Genomic DNA, 20,605 nt, shown 5'->3' with positions numbered 1-20,605 from the left:
CATAATTATTAATACAAGATTGAACAATTATTTAATCATCACTTTGATTATAGTCTTTGCATTTAACGTTTGCTAATGTTTTATTAAAATCTTCTGTTAAACGTACGTTTTATTATCGAATATTTAGAAAAAAAAATATAATTCTCGATAAGAGTTATAAATAATATATTTGAAAAATATACGAATAATAATTATTCCATATATTCTAAATATCGAAAAATTAGGAAAGATATTAGATGAAATATGGATAAAAGTTGACGTTAAATAAATCAACGACGACGACGACAACAACAACAACAACAAAAGAAAAAGAAAGAACCTATTAAAAAGCTTTTATCGATGTTAAGAAATAAAGAAAAAAGAAAAAACGATTCGTACGTTTGAAAAAAAAAAACCAGGGAATTGTAATCGTATATGTATATTTTTTTAGAACTAATAATATTATTTTACGATCGTAGACAATCAAATGGGATTCCTAGATGTTGTTCGGGCTTGACTATGAGTAAAAAAACAAAAGCCGAAAAACAAAAATATTAAATAAAGAAAAAGTGACGGCCACGATTTTGCAGCTCCACGTTTGCCCCTTTCGATAAAAACGGTAAAACGGTGTTTTATGTTTAAAAAAAAAAAAAAAAAAGAAAAGGAAAGAAAGGAAATGTGAAATGTGAAATGAAAATGAAATGAAACTGAAAGGAAAAAAGAATAGTGTGTAATAAATAAAAAAAAAAATAAGACACAAAGATCTCTCAATACAATATTTCTGGATACAACGAAGATCACAGGATCCTATTTAAAAAAAAAAAAAAAACCACGCATGCACGCACGAACGCACGCACGCACGCAGGTGCACTCGACAATTTGTTGTTAAATAAATTTTGTTAAATAATCCGTGCGGAGACTGAAAAAACAGAGAGCGCGATCAAATAAAAAAAAAATAATAATAAAAAAAGAAGCCCGGGTGTCCGATAAAATAATACGTTGTTCGATAAGATCTTACATTTTTTTCTTACGATATTTTATCAAAATAGAGCCAATTTTTCTAAACGAATGATAAATATGCCTTTTTAAATTGTTATAATATACGATAGCTTGTAACAATAATTACACAAAAGGTTAAAAAAAAATAAATAAAAAGTATAATATATACAATACGATGTACAAGAGAAATGATTATAATTATTGGGCTGGCTTTTTTTTTCTTTTTCTTGTTTTTTTTTTTTTTTTTTTTTCGTGGAATCGGCTAACAGTTATATGAAAATTTATTTGATTTTATTATTTTTTTTTTTTTTTTAAGGAAAAAAGGAGAGAATGGAGACGGACGAGGTTGAAGGATAACATTTTTCATTGATTTTAAAATCAATATTACATTTTGTTAAATGTTTTTCTTAGATAATACGTTATCTCGATATAAACCGTAACTCGCTATTGTCAAATATTGTTGGAAAAAATATAATAATAGGAAAAGAAACGAAAGAAAATAAATTGAACGAGAGAGAGAGAGAGAGAGATAGAGAGAGAGGGGAATCCTGAAAGGACGAAGAAATATATTTTTACGTTTGTTAAACGTAATTCCGAAAAACTTTTCAAATTGAATAAAAACTAAATCTCGCTTCTCGTTCGTGAAAATTTCTAGAGAGCCGAATATAAAAATCTAGATTTTAATAAACGTTTAAATCATTTTTTCGTAATTGCAAATTAACCTAAAAACATACATATACACACACAAACACTTGACGAACGTGTGTCGTGATGATCAAACGGATTGAAACGAAAGAAGTAATGGGGAAAAAAAAATTTAAAAAAAAAAAAAAAGAAGGACAAGAAACAATTAACCAATTAACGAGGAGAAACGTATAAGATTCGTTTGTTTAACGATACATACATATATCTATATTTAAATTAAATGAAAGAAAAATAAAATAAAGAAAAAGAAAAAGAGAAACAAAAAAAAAAATAAAAACAAATTAAGAAACTAATTGTTGCCTATTCTAAATCGTAAGATCACGCTGAATTACGTGTTGTGTAGTAATATTTAAATAATGAAACTAAAAGTTACTATGGCTGTCGCTACGAAGAAAAATGAAACGGTGATGGAATAAAAAAAAAAAAAATAAAAAATCAAGAGAAGAAGAGAGAGAGATAGAGAGAGATAGAAAAGTTATAGACAAAATTTGTAGAGAGATTGTGAAACGATAAAAATCTAGTCAATTAATGGAGATGCCTCTACAAATGCGACGTGCAGAAACGCGATTCAATTCTCGTTTAAAGTGCGCGCCCGTAGAAAGCCCCCCCCCCCTTAAAACAAAACACAAAATAAATAAAAATTATTACATTACCGAGAAAAATACAAAAAAAAAAAAAAAGAAAAAGATATTATACAAATAAGAATAATGATTAAAGTGAAAAGATTTAAAAAAAAAAAGAAAAAAAAACAAGAAGAACGTCGTCGAATCTAAAAAAAAAATCGGTGACGATTATTATACGTAATTTTTGTTTTGGTTTTTTTATTTTTGATTGTGACAAAAAAAAAAAGAAAAAAATTAATAAACGCGCTTCCTCTCTGATTAAAGAAAAATAATTGCAAAAATAAATATATATATCTCGATATTCTTTCTCTCTTTTTACGTTTAGAACGATCGATCGGTGAAAATGGTCCCGAATAATTTCGACGAATCATATTTACGAAATCGTTGTGATCGAATGTGTGTAGGTGTTTTATAAATATTGCAAATATATTATAAATTTAGTATGACCATAATCGTCGCGCATAAAATAATTAAATTCGTATAAATAAATCATTTTTTTCTTCTTCTTCTCTTGCGTGTTTAGGAAAATATTTTTTTCGATTGAATGCAAATGGTTTCTTGTTCTTTTATTTTTTATTTTTTCTTTCACAATTCTAAAGAGTTAAAAAGCGAATTGGGTTTTATTTGGGATTTCATTTTCATGAATTGCGATATAAAAAATTTAGAATACGATTCTACGTGGTAGACAATCGATGCGCGCACGGTTTTAACGAAATAAATTTTGACTATGAGAAAAAAAAAAAAAAAAAAAACTCTTATTACATTGTTACATCGATGTGTAGAACTTACGTTTTAAGAGATATTTCAAAAAAAAAAAAGAAGAAAAAAAAAAGAAAAAAAATAAAAAGAAGAAGAAGAAAGAAAGCCCCACGTATTATTCGATCGAATAGAAAATCTTTTTTCCAAATCTTCTATACGAAGAGAAGAGAACAAAAAGAAAATAATATTAATAATAATTAATTAACAAAGTTAATTAAAATGTTTAGAATTTTACTTCAAATGTTTAAGATCATTATCCGGGGGTGAGGGAGGGCGGGAGGGAGGTAGGGGGCTGAAAAAATCGGCATTTATTGTTTTCGTACATGGAATTGTTATTAAAATATCCACCAAAGTGAAGAAAACCAAAAAGATAAAAAAAAAAAAAAAAAAAAGACAATGACGAAAATTTTTTTTTTTCTTTTTTTTCTTTTTTTTTTCTTTTTTCTATTTATCTCTATAAATGTTGCGAATAAATGAATATATAATAATATAATCTCTTGAAATCGCGGCCGTTGCCTGAAAAATTTGTTTCTTGTCCAATCGACTTATTGTTAGAGAGATCGGCAAGAAAAATTTGTTTCCAATATTATCGCAAATCTCACGAAACTCGTTGCGAGATAATAATCTATACGCAAAAACAAATAAAAATCCTGTTGTGCGCTTTTTTCGAAAATGATATAAAAATTAAAATCTTCATCGATCGCTTCGTTATATACATATATATATATAATATATAAAAAAAAAAAACATAAAAAAAAAATAAGAAAGAAATATATCGTGCGAATACGAAAAAACAACAATAAGAAAAAACCCAAAAAAAAAAAGAAAAAATAAAACCCTTCGGCCCTCGTCGTTAGATTTCCACCTCGTGCATCGTACCCTTCGATTGAAAACGATTGAAAATTTGTTGATTATTAAAGAAAATACAACTAAAAATTATCTAATAAAATATGTTAATTAATAAAAGGAAGGGGTGGCAACACACGAAACACAAAAACGAGGAGGAAAAATAAACGACGCTCCTGCTTATACGGAAAAATTAAATAGATCGTGCTATTATAATTCTAGAAATAGGCTTTCGACGGGAGCACTGATAACATCGTCGCGTTAAAAAAAACCAACCCTAGAAAAGAAAACAAAAACAAAAAAACAAAAAGTATCTCTTTCATCTTCGATTAATTAATAAAATCGTCCCAAATCTTTCGATAATGAAATTTTCCGGCACTTATAAGATTTGAAAAATGTTTCTTTTTTTTATTACGATTCATGGGAAGAACAAATAAAATAATAATAATAAAGAAAGAGAGAAAATATATATCTATATATATAAAACAAACATTTAACCCTTTAAAAAGAAATAAAAAGAGACGCCAATGTGTTTTTTTTTGTTTTCCCTCTTCTCCGATATGAATTTTCTTTTTTGCACGGATTAAAATTCCTCGAAAGACACGTTTTGTCTTTCATCGATAAAACGTGAAAACATGTTATCTAGGATAACTTGTTAGATTATTATACGCTAAAGAATCCTTAGAGACGAGCAATCAAAAAATCTTTCAAACCCGTTCGGGACATATCATTAACAAATTTTGATATATTTAAAATTAATAATTAAAGGGTTAAGGTGCCTAGAACGTCTAGATTCTACACAAACGTGTTCGTAAATGAATGCTAAACTATTTTCAATATTTCTTTCTTTCTTTCTTGCTTTCGTTATACTCGGAAAATGCATTTATAATGCACATGCATTTATAAGTGCATTTCTACGATTATCTGAAAAATAACGAAGAAGAAGAAAAAGAAGAAGAAGAAGAAAAATAATAATAATAATAACAAATTATTTTATTTACGACACACCGTTGTGTATTTATCGAGAGATATAAAATACGATAAAATACAAATGTACACGCGCATAAATTGAAACGTAAAAGAATCAAAGGAGAAATTCTTTTATTTTACGAAAATCATAGGCACGAGGAGATCGTTTGGATGAATGCAATTTGATCGAGGGGTGGGTGGGGGGAGGGAGTGGGGTCTAGCAGAGGGAAAGAAATAAAACTATTCGGTATTTTTTAGTAAAAAAAAAAAAGAGAGAAAAAAAAACACACACCATCGATAATAACAAATTAAATATGATAAGAGGACGAGCGCTGTAAAGCAAAAGAACGCTCAATCGCAAAATGCTTATACTCGCTGCTGCTTGTCAAAACATTTTCAAGTTTCTAACAAATGAAATGAAATGAAATTAGAATAGAATTCAATTGATTATGCGTTCTTTTTCTTTTCATTTGAATTCGTTATCGTAAGCTTGTTAAATTATGAGCGAATAATATCTCGAGTGCACACTGATTCGAAATAGTCACGTTATTAATCGAACAATGAAACATTTCTATCGAGTATTCTTTTTAAACATGAATGAAACATAGACTATTGTTTTAGAAATATTGGATAGTCTATGCACGAATGTTTTATTATAAAAAAAAAAATTTACTTTGAGACCAAGAAAAATTATGCAATTTAATCCACTTTGAAAATAATAATAAACGTCGAGTGGGACTTGACGCATGGGTGGTGTAAAGGTTTAACAAAAAATATAATAAAATAAAATGAAATAAAATAAAATAAAATAAAATAAAATAAAATGTTGATGTTCTAATTCTTGCCGATAATCTTAATCGTGACTCTCGTACCATTTTGCACTCGTAAAATCGCCAAAGAAAAAGAAAATAAGCAGTATTATTATTATTATTATTATTATTATTATTATTATTATTATTATAATCCCTCAGTCATAAACGAGAGATTCTTCAAATGAAATAATTAATAAAAGTGAACAAAATAAAATACGAGATAGGAAAAATGAGATAAAGCGACAAACAGCAACAAAATCGTGCATGGCTGCGCAAGAGAATGAAAAACTTTGAAAAAAAAAATAGAGAGGGTGGTGATGGTGGAGGTGGAGGTGGTAGTAGGGGGAGGAGTAAAAGAAGAGTTTTGCAGGAGAACGGAAAGGAGGGCCGTAAGGGTTGCAACCATTCCCCGGGGGTACGACGCAAATGATTAACTAGATGGATAAAAAAAGGGAAGGGGGGATGTGAGTAAGAGAGGGTGAGAGGAACAAGAGTGGTGGTGGTGGAGGTGGAGGAAGAGGAGGGGAAAAAAAAAAAAAGAAAGGAAGAAGCTGGTCCCTGGCAGTTTCCCGGGCGGCCTCCATTATTAACGATTAATTACATTTTGTACCTAGCTGCTAGTTTTGTACTAGTTTTCTAACGTACCTCACAATGGACGTGCTGTTATTACATGTTTTAAACGGTTGTTAAAGAGAACAAAAAGAGGTGGATGGTGGAAGAGGAGGAAGATGGGGGAGGAGGAGGTGATGGAAGAAAATGAAAGAAAGAAAAAAAAAAACAATACGAAAGAGAATACGGTTTTAAGAGGCAGAATATGATAAAAATACGTTGATCGATCGTTCGTAAAATAAGTAAAAGTACGTAAAAAAAAAAGAAAAAAAAAATAATAAAAAGTAAATAAAAAACTAAAAAAAATAAAAAAGAAATACTCGTAATAACGTATTGTAATATTCTCGACTCGGTGTGAGATTATCGAGTAGGTGTGTCATTTATTATTATTATTATTATTTCGCCTTTGCGACGATGAGAAAAATAAAATGAAGAAGGGAAAAGAATAGAAAACCGCAAAAAAAAAAAAAAAAAAAATAAAAGAAAAAGAAAAAAAGAATCGATGGAAATAAAATGATAACCACGAGGAGAGTAAAATCCAGTGCTTTTGCGCGTTGACGGAGTGACAAAAATATACCTACAATTAATTAATTAATTAATTAATTAATTAATTAATTAATTAATTAATGAAAAATATATAAAAAAAAAGAAAACAAACGATCGAACTTTTAGCGAAGCAACGAAATTATTCGCAGCTCTGCTTTCTACGTGATGATTATTTATTATTTAATATCGCCAAAATGAAAAGAAGCATTATCAAAAAGAAAGAAAAAAAAATAACAAAGGTGATAAGGTCACGTTGAATAATAAAATGCAATTATTATTATTATTATTATTATTAATATTATTATTATTATTATATTATGATGCTTTGATGATGCAACGCGATTGATCGGGAATGTTTTACAGTTGTGATCGAATCGATGGATGGATGGATGGATGGATGGATGGATGGATGGATGGATGGATGAGATAGATGGACGGATGGATGGATTGTTATTAACGATGGAAGTTGACACACACACATACACACACACACACACAGTCGGAAGCTTTCGTTGATGGAATAATTTAAAAGAAAATAAAAAAAAAAAAGAAATAGAAAAAGAGATACACATGATCGATCAATTATTTGCTCGTAGATCTACGTGAAAAAAGCTTTCGTCTGCGTGATAATTATATACGCGTGTATGTATTATCAAAAAAAAATAAATAAAAACTGGAAAGTTTATTTAAGGTGGAAACACATCTTTTATGATTCGAAAGATTTTCAAAGATTTTCGAAGCATTTTCAAAGATTCGGAAGAAACGGTATAAGAAAATAGAAAAAAAATGACAAAAGGGATATGCCTCCACCTTAAAATTCTTCATTGAACACTTTAAAAAATATGTTATATACATATACATACACATATATATATAACAGTGAACTTTGATGCAATCCCGGTCGTCCGAAATAAACGATGTGTGCAAACAAAGGATGCGTTTTGTGCGTGAATGACGCGAGATGATTTCAATGATGATGATGATGATAATGATGATGATGATGATGATGATGATGATAATGGTACAATATTAAAAAATGAATTATTGTCCTAGAATCTAGAATATATAGTTAAAAAGAAAAAAGATTGAAAAAAAGAAAAAAAAATATGAAGATTCCAAATAATAAACAGCGAGGGCATAGTTGCAGAAAAAGAAAAAATACAAAAAAAAAAAAAAAAAAGAAGAAGAAAAGTATGTCATTATTTCGTGTCGTTACGACTCGACGAGTTCGTTTCTTTTTTGTTTTTTCTTTTTGGTTGAACAAGCCCCCACCTATCCCAAATGAATATCAATTTCTAGGATACACACGTTCGATTATCGATTTTCTGTATACGTTAATTGAATTTCATTGCATCAATAATATCGTGCTACAGCGAATGATACAAAATTCAAGGATAACCACCAAATTGTTAAATGTTAGTGGATTAATCGAACGTTACTTTTTTTCTTTTCTTTTTTTTTTTTTCAGACTTTATTCAAAGAATGTAGGTCGTGCAACGAAGCAGTTTTCTCGTACCGCATCCTCCGTATAAATACGCTTCTACATCGAGCTTTTACACGGATAGAACATAGAAGCACAGACCTACTCTCGAGTGTGTCCGTCCTGACACGGACTGGTACTACTTACTTGCTTGCTTGCTTGCTTGCTTGCTTGCTTGCTTGTTCGACACACCAGCCAACCCCATTAGTCAATACTTTAACGTTTTAGTCGATACACTTTATAAACTACTGCCAGAACTTTAGATTTTACATAATTAGAACAATTAGAAAATGTCGTTATTAAAATAACATTTGTTCCTGTCGGATTTTACATTGAAAAATTATCAAAATAGTATTTAGCGTAGTGTGTTCTTATTTTTGTTTTTTATTATTTGTTTGAACGATATATTTAAAAAGGATTTGCAAGTAAGTATAATATTTATAATAAATAATATTCTCGTATGCACACATGCGCAACTTTTGAAAAGTCATGTTAACAACATTCAATGAGAAAACTTTTTTATATGACAATGTGTTAGTTCAACAGAAAATTTCGTAGAGAAAGGTAAATCAAATAATAAATCCATATTTTTAGATTACAATATACATTTCCATTGATTAATTAACAATTTTTTTAATATTCCAACACACTCTACTCATATCTCATATTTTTAGACACATACAGTAAGACCTCTTTTTGTGCGGTCCTTTTTTATACGATTTTATTTTTGTGCGATTTGTTTTGTGCGATTTTATTTCTGTGCGATTTGTTTTGTGCGATTTATTTTTATGCGGTATCTAAATCTCAGCAGCGTTGCTACCAGTTTTATGTTTTCTTTCAATGTACATATACATGTGTGGACGAACTGATTACATGGTCTCCTTGACGACGATGTATCCGGACTTCGCGACGCTGTTCATCTGATTTAAACAATCTCCTAACAATTATTTAATTTGATTGAAAGCATTTTCACATCTATATTTCGCAAATAATTGATGTATTTTCTAAGTGCGACTTTTTTTATGCGGTCCCTATCCACCGCACAAAAAGAGGTTTTACTTTATATCGTACAAAGTTGTTTATAATATGTAAGTATTTATAAAATTACTGAATATTTTTTTGTACGATTTCTTTTATGCGGTCCCTATCCACCGCACAAAAAGAGGTTTTACTGTAAAATAAAAATAAAAAATAAGATGAACGCCGAGCATTTTACAATTGCTGTGGTCTAATTTTAAATATTTCAGTTACAAAACAGGTGGTTGTCACGTGTTACCGTAAGAGAGACAGGTGAGAAGTCGGTTTTTAGTAGAGTGAGACGGCTTAAGAGACGCGTAAGAGAACTTCGATTGTAATTGCTGCCGGAAAAGCCGGCGTTACGGCGAGTCTTCAATAGTCGCTGAGGAAAGAGGCGTGTCTTCATCGCGCGACAACTGTCGCGTGGCACCGTCCGTTGGGGATGTTTATTTCCAAACAAGCCTGCATATCCACAAACATAAGCGGCTCGAAATCATACATAGCATGGTGTGGAAAGAACTTATGGGACAAACTAATAAATACATATAAAATATAGCGTGAGTATATCATTTGATGTCAGTGATAGATTACATTTTAATTCGAGTTATGCTTATCGTGTAGTCGTTTGATTTATTTTAATGTATTCTCTTTCGATTAAGATCTTTCGTTATAAAACTGGTACGAAATATACCAAGGTGTATCATTTAAGGCGTCAACAATTACTAATATTTTAATCATAATTTGTGTAATAATAATTGAAATTATATATTAACGAACTTGAAACGTATATTCGCATAAAATTTGTACATTTTATTATATATTTAAAGACTAGAGATTTTTATATTTTATTATTAAAAGATTTTTATTATAATTAAATGATAACGAAAATTTCTGCCTTATCGGCATTGCAGGTGCCCCTGTTGGACTACTATTTTGTATAAAAGACGAAACTTTCAAAATTTCCTACCAGATAGCGCTTTTTTAGGAGGCAAAGATAAATTATCTCAATATTATTGTATCTTATTTATTATTAATTATATTTTTATTATTACCGTGTACCGCAATCGTATAAAAATTTTATGCAATAAGTTGCATTACTTACTTGATCTTTTTTATACTACATGTAATTATACCATGTGTGTATAATTATAATTATAATTTTAAATTAATTGCATACGTGCACTATGCATTTCGTATATATATATAAAATAATATATTACTATTTTATTAGAAAAATATATTTGACCAATTTCATAGAGCATTAAATATATATTTAATTATTGATTAATGTCATATATTTCATTAATAAATATAATATTATTTAGATGACAATATATACCTTAGAAATATTTGAAAATTTCTCAATAGACTTTTAATTGATCGTTATCGTCAAATCCAGCACTGTGTCCTGCATTGCGTACAATAAAACTAGTTCCATCGTAATGCATGCGCCGTTCTCCTCGGCGTACGAATAAATGAGATGTTTGACCCAATGACGCTGTGCAATGTAAAAACGGAGTTGTCAGGGATGCAGTACCATTGCTGGGTGACGTTCTCAACTGATACTTGTTGCTATTTCGTCCAATTCTTTCAAATAAAATTCATCATATTAACATATATATTATAATTATAATTAGAATTAGAATTATAATGAAGTATATAAATGATAACACACCTGACAAGTCCATCAGGTGTCTGAGAAATCCTAACATTATTGATGATCCAATTTTCAATACCTTCATCGGTAATCCAATATTGAGAAGCTCCAAGAATCGTGGCAGCTTCTTGCAAACACGTCGAACCATGTCGCGAGCCAGAATAAAAAACACTTAGAGAAAAATCCTAAAAAATATGTATCATCGAAAAATGAAAGATTGGTATAACAATAATCGCAAGATTTATAAAATCATGAATTTATCGTATACTTGACTCATATCCAAAAACGAATCTGTGGTAGTTCTGGTACCCGCAGTATCCACTAAATATACAAGAGCACATTGTTCGCACGTAAAACTGACACCCTTGTACCACATCTTCGCGTATCTATTAGAACAGATAGAAATAGGAATAGATAAAAGATGTCTCTTGATTTTGTTATTTCATAATTTTGTCAAACAAAAGTATCTAACTTGTTATTCCCGTGAGTATCGTGAGCTAGAATTTCAACACGCGAACCATATTGATATATTCTTCCATTCGGATGCAATAAAGCAGAGGCTGATCCAGAAGAGCTTAACGAAAGCACGATATTATTCTGCATTGACGAAAAATCAAATAAAAATATATTTTATTAACAGTTTCATGGGAATAACATTTACGAATTATCATAGAATTATCAGAGAGAAAATAATTGTTCATAGATTACAAACATCAAAAGATATGATTAGAAAAAATAATATAAATGCACCTTAAAGTTGATCACTCTCACGGCACGATCGACGGTCATATCGACACGAATTCTATTTCTAAGTCTCAAAGATATCGTACCGTGTGGTGTGGTAAGTGCACCTCTCGCAGTACCACCCACATCAGTTTCATGTTGTTCTCTCCAATTGTCCGGGTAAACGCATGACTCGTCGGTCGGATAAAACTGTGCTGGAATAGTTTTAGGTGTCCTTGATTTTCTCCAAATAGCCCCAGAACTCGAATAATTGGTTGCACTCGTCGTAATACCGTTCCATTGATCGGCTGGTGGTGGTGTTTCAAAGTACTTGGACAACTCGTTGTATCGCTGAAAGGTTCGTTCTCGGACGATTACGAAATAGTAGAATGTAGCTTTCGATATATGTTAGAGAAGAAAAAGAAAAAGAACAAATGGGAGTAGAGGAGAGTGAATACTCGTTGCTACGAATATACGTACTTGAAAGTTAGTGTCCTCGGTTTGCGCGTGATAACTGAGTGCTGTGTAAAGTGATCGTGGTCTCATTGGCGTTATTGGTATACTTTGATTTGGAATCGTTGTCATAGAACAGGCAGGTAAAATTCCCGACTGTGTTGACCCAGTTGGTGCAACGCATTTTTGCTGCATATCTTTGCAAGAATTTACCATGACTTTGGCCTGTGATGATATTTCATCCGAACGAAATTACGTATCATAAGGAAAAAAAGGGAATTTTATTATTATTATCATCATTATTATTACTATTTATTATCGTTATATTTCAAGGAATCTCGTTGAACGAACGAACGAAAACTATGAGAAATATGAGATCGGAATTAAGATCACGGATAAACCTTTGAATCACCGATCGTTACTCCTTTCCCTGCTTTTTTGTGACGAACATTTCGGGGTTTGGTTACCACCGGTTTTTTTTTCTCGTTAATACGATCCACGGCTGCTTAAGCGGTTTTCCTTGACTCAAAATTTACCTAGGCTATCTCTTAAAAAACGCGTTATAAATTATTATTATCTATTTCGTCTTCCTCTAACTATCTTATTTCACATTCAAATATAATGTTATAATTATGTGTAACCTCGTTCAAGTTCCGCTTATAAACTTTCTTCCTTTTCTCTTTCCTTCTGTCCGAATAAAATAAGTTTCGTATAAATCTAGAATAAGGAAACCAGTCAAGCAGAAATCAATCGGGAATTGATAAACTGTACTCCGAAAGGAACTGTGATGATACCGATTTACATACGAATCCACAATCTTTACCATAAATAACAAATGAATTTTTAATTTTATTATCCGGTTGCCCTTGACGATCAAAAGAAAAAAAATACGCGAGTTGAACGTACGTGTTAAATCAATTGATCCAAAATTGTACTTATTCCTATTTATAAGTGTTAATATTATTATTCGTGTGTTCGTAAACGCTCGTCATTATAGTTGTGTTGACTTCTTGTTACAATCGACGATGTCACGTATTGTAACGTTACAATTTATTACTATCAATCTCGAGCAATTTATGCAAGGATATTTCATTGAATAATGATATAAACATTAAGATTGAACATTAGGTACGATCATATGTGTCTGTACGTTTAGGTTTATGTGTTTATTATACATGTAAAATATCTTCCAAAAAATGTTATCTGAGATTTGAAAATAATTAATTACAAGTACGATAATACTAATGAAATATTTATTACCTTTTATCAAAATAACGATAAATCTGTTAATAATTAGACAGTCACTTAGACGCCTATGAATTTAATCTAATTACGATATATTGAGAATTTACATTAGGTTCATTTTAAGTTGAATATTATCTGAAATAACATTGATACGTAGAATCATAAACATTTATCTAATATTAAAAAATAATCATCGATGAACTTTGTTCTATTATCAGAGTTTTGTTATTCCTTATAATTATTTCAATCGATAAAAATAATGACCATGTGAAATCTTGAACTTCACCTTGCACCGATTGAATGAAACTACGAAATACGATAAATTGAACTTTAATATTAGAAATATCATTTTTCATTATTTTATTCGTGCAATATCTAAAAGTGCAAGTATACGTATAACAATATAAATGACCTTTCATTATCGTAAATGAAATATTTTTAATTATAACATATAAGATAAATGGCAAATATTATTTATCACTTATGCCACCTATTTGATTACGCGCATATATAATTCCTTTTTCTTAATATTTAATATTAAAAACAATTTTAAATATTTGTAATAATCTAAAAATAAAAAAAAAATAAAAGAAAAATAAAAAAATTAAATAAAAAAAAAGAAAAAGATTACAATTATAATTAGAAGATAATCTCGTATCGCGAGTTTATTTTTTAATACTTGAATTTTTAAGGTAATCCGTTTTATATTTTATCGACGATATTAAATATAATATTATACATCTTATATCTCGTTCTTTTTTTCATTTTTCTCTTCTTTAACTAATCAAACAATAATTTATACATTATGTTCATCAATGTCAATACTATTACAAAACTTTCCTCCTAACGTGTTATAGCCGTTCGTTATTTTCTATATGGTGGGGATGCGCGATTTATCTACTTGCGCTTGTTTCAAAGCTTCAATTGGCGCGTACACAGCACGCGTAGCTCTAAAGTTTATATTTTAACGTACTCTCGTTTTAACTTTAATTTTCTATCCTAAACGTCTAATTTATTTAACATCATTATTTTCATCGTAATTATTTAATCATGAATACTTCGTCATTGTTCGCATTATTATTGACCGTTATCAAATTACGCTTAACTTTAGGTAATTCTTTTCTTTTCTTTTATTTTTTTCATTAACACATTTATCGTTCGTTTTTGTTCATATCGTTTATAATAAGGAAAGAAAAAAAAAAAGAAAAATTATAATAAGACACGATAAACGTTATAAGTCGAGTTGAATTTTAAACGAACGTTTTAAAAGATATTTCAGTCGTACGTTTACGCGATTATTCAAATTATGATTTTTTTTTTCTTTTTCTTTTTTTTTCAAATCATTTTCCTCGCGACGCTGTGCGGTATAATTACGTTTCCTATTAAATGATAATAATAAGTATATTTGTAAAATTATTTCAGAATCTCCTATTACGAGTGACCATGTGCACAAAACGAACGATGCATTACATAATTACGAATCTAAGGAAGATACTTTGCGTCTAGTTTCAGTGGTAAGTTTAACCATGATAATATCATCATTGAATGATTAAGAAATTGGAGATAGGAAAAGCACATTTTCAACTTAATATTTGACTTATCGTTTTATTAGAACGATAAGAGAGTGATCTAATTAATTAAAATAGGAAAGAAAAATAAGAAATATTTTTTCTTTACAATTTTGTTCTCTCTCTCTCTCTCTCTCTCTCTCTCACACATACTTTTTTCTCGTGTCTTTCTTATTGTAATTTTTTTTCTTTCCTCTCTCGCGTTATTTTCATGACTTTATTATCAACTGTATAATCCCATTTTAATCTATTTATCATGACACTGATAAGAATTGGCAGTAAGGTAAAAAAAGGAAACACAGGTCTTTTCTTTTTAACGATTACCACGTATATACATTTGGCCTCGTTTACGTAAGAGATGTAATTAAATGAATTTATCATAGAAGCATGCTCGATAAGGAAAAAAAAAACAAGAAATAAACCTAAACTTGCTTTTTGTATTTTGTTAGAATATAATATAGAGAAAAAAAAAACAAATTATATTTTAATTAGTCACATTAATATAATACATAGAGATTATTTTAGTGTTAAATATATTATAATATCCATTTCTTATTTGTAGATCATGCGTCATGGAGAACGTGCACCTCAGGATACTTATCCAAATGATCCTTACGTTTCGGATACGATGAAACCTTATGGTTGGGGTCAATTAACTAACGTAAGAATAATCATATTTTTTTTCTAATTAACACATTTCATAATACACTCGTATATATATATACAACATTTATTTTTTTATATATATATATACATAACAAACATATACACATTATATATATATATAACAAACAATAACACATTATATATATTTTTATATATATATATAACAAACAATAACAAATTATATATATTTTTATATATATATAACAAAATATATTATATATTTTATAAAATATATAAAATATATATATATTTTATTTAATTATATATATTTTATTTAATTTGTACTTCATTTAGGTAGGTCGTGTCAATCAATACAATCAAGGAATCTACTTAAGGCAACGTTACAATGAATTTCTCGGTCAAACTTATAATCCTGATATATTTTATTTGCAATGTACGTCAGTAGATCGTACGAAAATGTCGGCGATGTTAGAAGCAGCTGGATTGTGGAAACCTACTGAGGAACAATCGTTCAAAGCTGATTTTCCTTGGCAACCTGTTACCTTGTTTTATCAACGTCGTTCTGAAGATACGGTAAAACACATGTGTTTAAATATTAATATTGCGGAAATACATTTTGAATCAACAGAAATATACGTAAGAATTATTTATAATCGAATTTTTTCAGCTTATGTTAATATGGGATACGTGCCCGAAGTATAGTCAAGTGCGTAATATGATTTTACAATTACCCGAAGTACAAGATGTCCAGAATAAAAATGAACAACTTTACGAGGAATTAAGTAATTTAACAGGCATGACTATTGCAACACCCGATGACGTTAACTCGTTGTACAGCACGTTAAAAGCAGAGGTGGTTTATAAACGACTAAATATTCATAAGCTATGCGTGTTAACTTTGTTTTTAATTATTTAACGTTAAATGTACAATCGCTTTTTTTTTTTCTTTTGTTATTTAGGAAACAATGAATTTGACTTTACCTTATTGGACTAAAAAATATTATCCCGATAAATTAATACCATTAACGATGTACGATTTTCAACTGAACACTTACAACGATATGCTTAAAAGACTTAAAGGTGGGCCTATGATTAAAAAAATCATTTACGACATGTTGGCGAAAAAAGAAAAAACTTTAAATCCTGAAACGAGAAAAATGTTCATGTACGTTGGACACGACAGTACTGTTGTAACTTTGCTCGACGTATTACATATTTGGAATAATCAAATGCCAGAATACAATATTATGATTATGATTGAACTTCACGAGGATGCCAATGGTTGGAATGTTCAGGTAAAATCTTTTCAATACCATTGAATCATGATACTTTAATTACTGTTAATGTTATATAATTATAAATATTTTTATTCAAATAGATATTCTTAAGAAATACGACCAATTACGAACCATATCCGATGACTATACCCGGATGTGCTACGATTTGTCCCATAGACGAATTTATACAAATTTTAAAACCTATGATACCTGACAATTGGGAAGAGGAATGTAAAACAGATGGAGATTATATTTTACCGCCGGCACCGGCGCCTTAAATTAATTACAATTAATAGTTCTAAGACTTTACTAAAACAATAGCGTGACTATAGAAGAATATTTGAAGTCAAGAGAAAAACTTTAGTATTATTTATAAATATACAAATATTTTACACGGACAACATATCTCAACTAGACAAATGATATACATCATTTGTTGCTAATATACAGGCTGTGATTACAAATGGATTCAATTTGATGAAGTAATCTTTTAATAAGATCCTTTTGACTTAACTTGATATAAGTTATCTAGAATACAATTCAAAGAGATCATGATTTTATATGATTTTCATTAATTTATCCACCTTTTCTCATATCTTATTTTACAATCTTCCTTATTTTTTAAAAGCAAATTACTGACAAGAAGTACTCGTCAAGCTGCAAAGTTAGAAAGTTAATTAACATACTTACATTTCATGTAATTTAACATATTCTGATACGCTCTGAAAACATTTCTTTTTCATTCCTTTTGAAAATCTTGATACTGAAACTTGCCTTGAATCATCCCATACAAAAAATTGTACGCGTTTTCTTTCTCCAAATGCAATGTTGTAATATATTGATAGATCTTCTTGCATGTTCTAGTCAAATGTAAATTTTCTTCTTGTCTTCTAGCTTAATGTTTCATTTTTACCAAATCAGAACAATGTTTCTCAACAGTTGCCAATTCTATTTCTTTATCTTTATCCTTCATCTTTATTTTCTCGTTGAACGTGTTTCCTAAATATATTTGATAAATAAATGAAAATGTCAGTATTATATAATAGATAGTTTAAAATGTATTCTAATCCAACTTACCATTTTTTATTATTCTGCATTAGACAATTAGAATAATGCAGGATCAAAAACAACATAATGAACGAATAATTTTATTAATATCACTAGAAGATCTAAATTTAAAAATAATACACAATGCACTTTAAAAAATCAGATGGAAGATAATGAGTAATTTAAACCTTACTTTTAATATCACTTTAATAATGAATTATACCTTATAAAGTATAAACACCAAGAGTGCTACACTTCATTCATGAATTGAAACACTGCCAGTCAGAGCCAACATACCGATGCGGTAAAAGAAAGAACTAGAATGCATCTTGTACAAATGCACCGAGCACAAAAAAGTTGGCATAGAACCTCAGAAAAAAATGAATAATATAATACAGTCTTTTTTTACACTATCATAAAACACTCAAGCGCAAAAAGTTGATAGTTGTGCTATTTAAAATATGCTGTTAGCCTTGACTGAGTAACATCTTTTTATTCGCTTTATTTTTTATGTATATCTTCTTCAGAAAGATTATGCAACTGTCGCGATATAATAATAATAAAAGATAATAAAAGTTAATGTGAAGTCTGTTATTAAACAGTTATCGTATATAAAAAAAGTTCGTATGTTTTACGTAAAGATTCCTTAATGATTAAATTATAATTTTTCTTAAAAATATATTCTACATATATATATATATATATACTTAAACTTTAACATTTCACTTAAATATGAATGACTATGAAGACGATTATTTAATTCAAACGGTGAAAAAGTAAGCTACTCGAGTGAGCCACTATAGTGGCTCATGGACCTGGAAAAAATAATCGCAAAAGCCACTTTAGTGGCAGGCCGGCTAAGGCCTATATCGGTAATTGCAGTGCTCTACCTTTATCGATTGACCGTCGGTAACTGCCACCGTCGGTAAGTGCCACCGTCGGTAATAGTAGACTTAAAAAAATTTTTACTCTACGTCGGTAATATTTTGTATTTAGGTTCCTGACGGTCAATATTATTAAAGTACAAACTCTCATTAAAAACGGTCGATGTTTTAAAAATAGGAATCTACTAGTTACCGACGGTGGCAGTTACCGACGATGGCAGTTACCGACGGTGGCAGTTACCGACGGTCGAAAAGATAAAGGTAGAGCACTGCAATTACCGATATAGGCCTTAGCCGGCCTGCCACTAAAGTGGCTTTTGCGATTATTTTTTCCAGGTCGATGGGCCACTATAGTGGCTCACTCGAGGAGCTTACTTTTTCACCGTTTGAATTAAATAATCGTCTTCATAGTCATTCATATTTAAGTGAAATGTTAAAGTTTAAGTATATGTAGAATATATTTTTAAGAAAAATTATAATTTAATCATTAAGGAATCTTTACGTAAAACATACGAACTTTTTTATATACGGTAATTGTTTAATAACAGACTTCGCATTAACTTTTATTATATTTTATTATTATTATATCGCGACAGTTGCATAATCCTTCTAAAGAATATATAAATAAATTAAATCTAATACATAAAATCTGAAGAAGATATACATTTCAAAAAAGGGATTATCCAAAATATCGATTTATAACTTATTTCGTATCCAACTAATCCCCGAAACGAAGACGACGAAGTTTCTGTTCCCTCGGGAACAGTGCAACAGATGCACTGAGAAGAATAGATAGACATCTGGTGCAAACTTATCTTTAGATAGGTAAGAGCACTATTGAAGAACATATACGAACTTTGGGTTCCCATATACTTCGTTCATCGTACTACCAATCCAATTATATGTTTTTTTCTCTCTTATTCACCTAACTCAACGAACAATCCACCCCTTCTTGCCACTATTACTTACCCTATTTCCTTTCTAATAACATCAGTATCTTGCTAATACAAAAACGTAATTTAACGTTAACCTTCGAAACCTAAAATTTGAATAATCGTCAATATCGTCGCACTGCAAATGTTTAAAAATTATCTCGATAAATGTATTTAAATAATTTCTTTTTCAGATATTATATATAAAAAAACAATATTTTGAGCAATAAAATTTGTATATCATAATCTTTCTTTAAATATGACTTATCTGATTTACACAGATGCACTGTAAACACAAACTCTCGATTGTGTCTGTCCTGATACCGAGTGGTACTACTTGCTCTAAGTTCAGCGCACCACCAGCCAAACATTAGTCAATACTTTAACGTAAGTCGATATAAGCTTTCAACCACCACTAAGTCTTCTTTTTTACAGTTACAACAATTTTTCAACATCAAACAGGCCAATTTAAATACGATTTTCTGTCATTTGTGATATCATTTGATATACCTGATAACATCGACTGATTTCTTTTCACAAATATATGGATTCCTCATTTACGTAATTATCTCTTCTTTTCTATTATTATTATTTTGTTCTTATTTATTTTTGCAGACAATCTTTCGCATAATTTAAAGTAAATAAATAGCTTGACAAATTTCTATAACTTATATCTAATTTGAATGTTTAAAAAGATAATTTAGAAAAAAAAAAGAAAAAAGAAAACGAATGATCGTTTTGATTTATTAATTATAGTTTTGAACTGAACGAAGGATGAGGATAATTGAGAACGGGTAGAGGAGGAAAGTAAAGACAAACGGGGAGAAGGAGGTTTTGGTGCCAGCAGT

The 20,605-nt window shown here is 29.6% G+C and overlaps 2 protein-coding genes and 1 long non-coding RNA gene across 7 annotated transcripts; 1 reads left to right on the top strand and 2 right to left on the bottom strand.

Annotated features, from left to right (window-relative positions):
- The first annotated feature begins 9,814 nt into the window (after positions 1 to 9,814).
- On the top strand, positions 9,815 to 17,362 carry LOC122518358 (lysosomal acid phosphatase-like). Of its 3 annotated transcripts, none has more exons than XM_043637245.1 (7): positions 9,815 to 9,901; positions 14,845 to 14,936; positions 15,553 to 15,651; positions 15,951 to 16,190; positions 16,285 to 16,470; positions 16,577 to 16,912; positions 16,996 to 17,362. In XM_043637245.1, exons 3-7 carry the CDS (start codon positions 15,556 to 15,558, stop codon positions 17,170 to 17,172), a joined length of 1,035 nt encoding a protein of 344 aa, XP_043493180.1. In that variant the 5' UTR covers positions 9,815 to 9,901; positions 14,845 to 14,936; positions 15,553 to 15,555; the 3' UTR covers positions 17,173 to 17,362. The 3 variants fall into 3 exon arrangements, with proteins under 3 accessions (XP_043493180.1, XP_043493179.1, XP_043493178.1); XM_043637244.1 differs by lacking the exon at positions 9,815 to 9,901 and adding an exon at positions 11,840 to 12,320; XM_043637243.1 differs by lacking the exon at positions 9,815 to 9,901 and adding an exon at positions 14,167 to 14,533.
- LOC122518422 lies at positions 10,646 to 12,309 on the bottom strand. The gene is made up of 6 exons (XM_043637361.1): positions 12,205 to 12,309; positions 11,752 to 12,075; positions 11,474 to 11,598; positions 11,270 to 11,387; positions 11,020 to 11,186; positions 10,646 to 10,931 (listed from the first exon to the last, which is right to left on the bottom strand). Exons 1-6 carry the CDS (start codon positions 12,307 to 12,309, stop codon positions 10,706 to 10,708), a joined length of 1,065 nt encoding a protein of 354 aa, XP_043493296.1. The 3' UTR covers positions 10,646 to 10,705.
- Positions 17,363 to 17,640: 278 nt separating the features above from the next.
- LOC122518359 lies at positions 17,641 to 18,252 on the bottom strand. Of its 3 annotated transcripts, none has more exons than XR_006304061.1 (3): positions 18,165 to 18,252; positions 17,972 to 18,063; positions 17,641 to 17,893 (listed from the first exon to the last, which is right to left on the bottom strand). It is a non-coding gene; the product is annotated as an uncharacterized LOC122518359 (long non-coding RNA). The 3 variants fall into 3 exon arrangements; XR_006304062.1 differs by having other exon boundaries at positions 18,135 to 18,225; XR_006304060.1 differs by lacking the exon at positions 18,165 to 18,252 and having other exon boundaries at positions 17,972 to 18,157.
- Between the last annotated feature and the right edge of the window lie 2,353 nt (positions 18,253 to 20,605).

The sequence above is a fragment of the Polistes fuscatus genome, unplaced genomic scaffold (assembly GCF_010416935.1).
Source record: "Polistes fuscatus isolate 324 unplaced genomic scaffold, CU_Pfus_HIC Scaffold24, whole genome shotgun sequence".
Lineage (NCBI taxonomy): Eukaryota > Metazoa > Arthropoda > Insecta > Hymenoptera > Vespidae > Polistes > Polistes fuscatus.
This window is presented reverse-complemented; position numbering and strand designations above follow the sequence as displayed.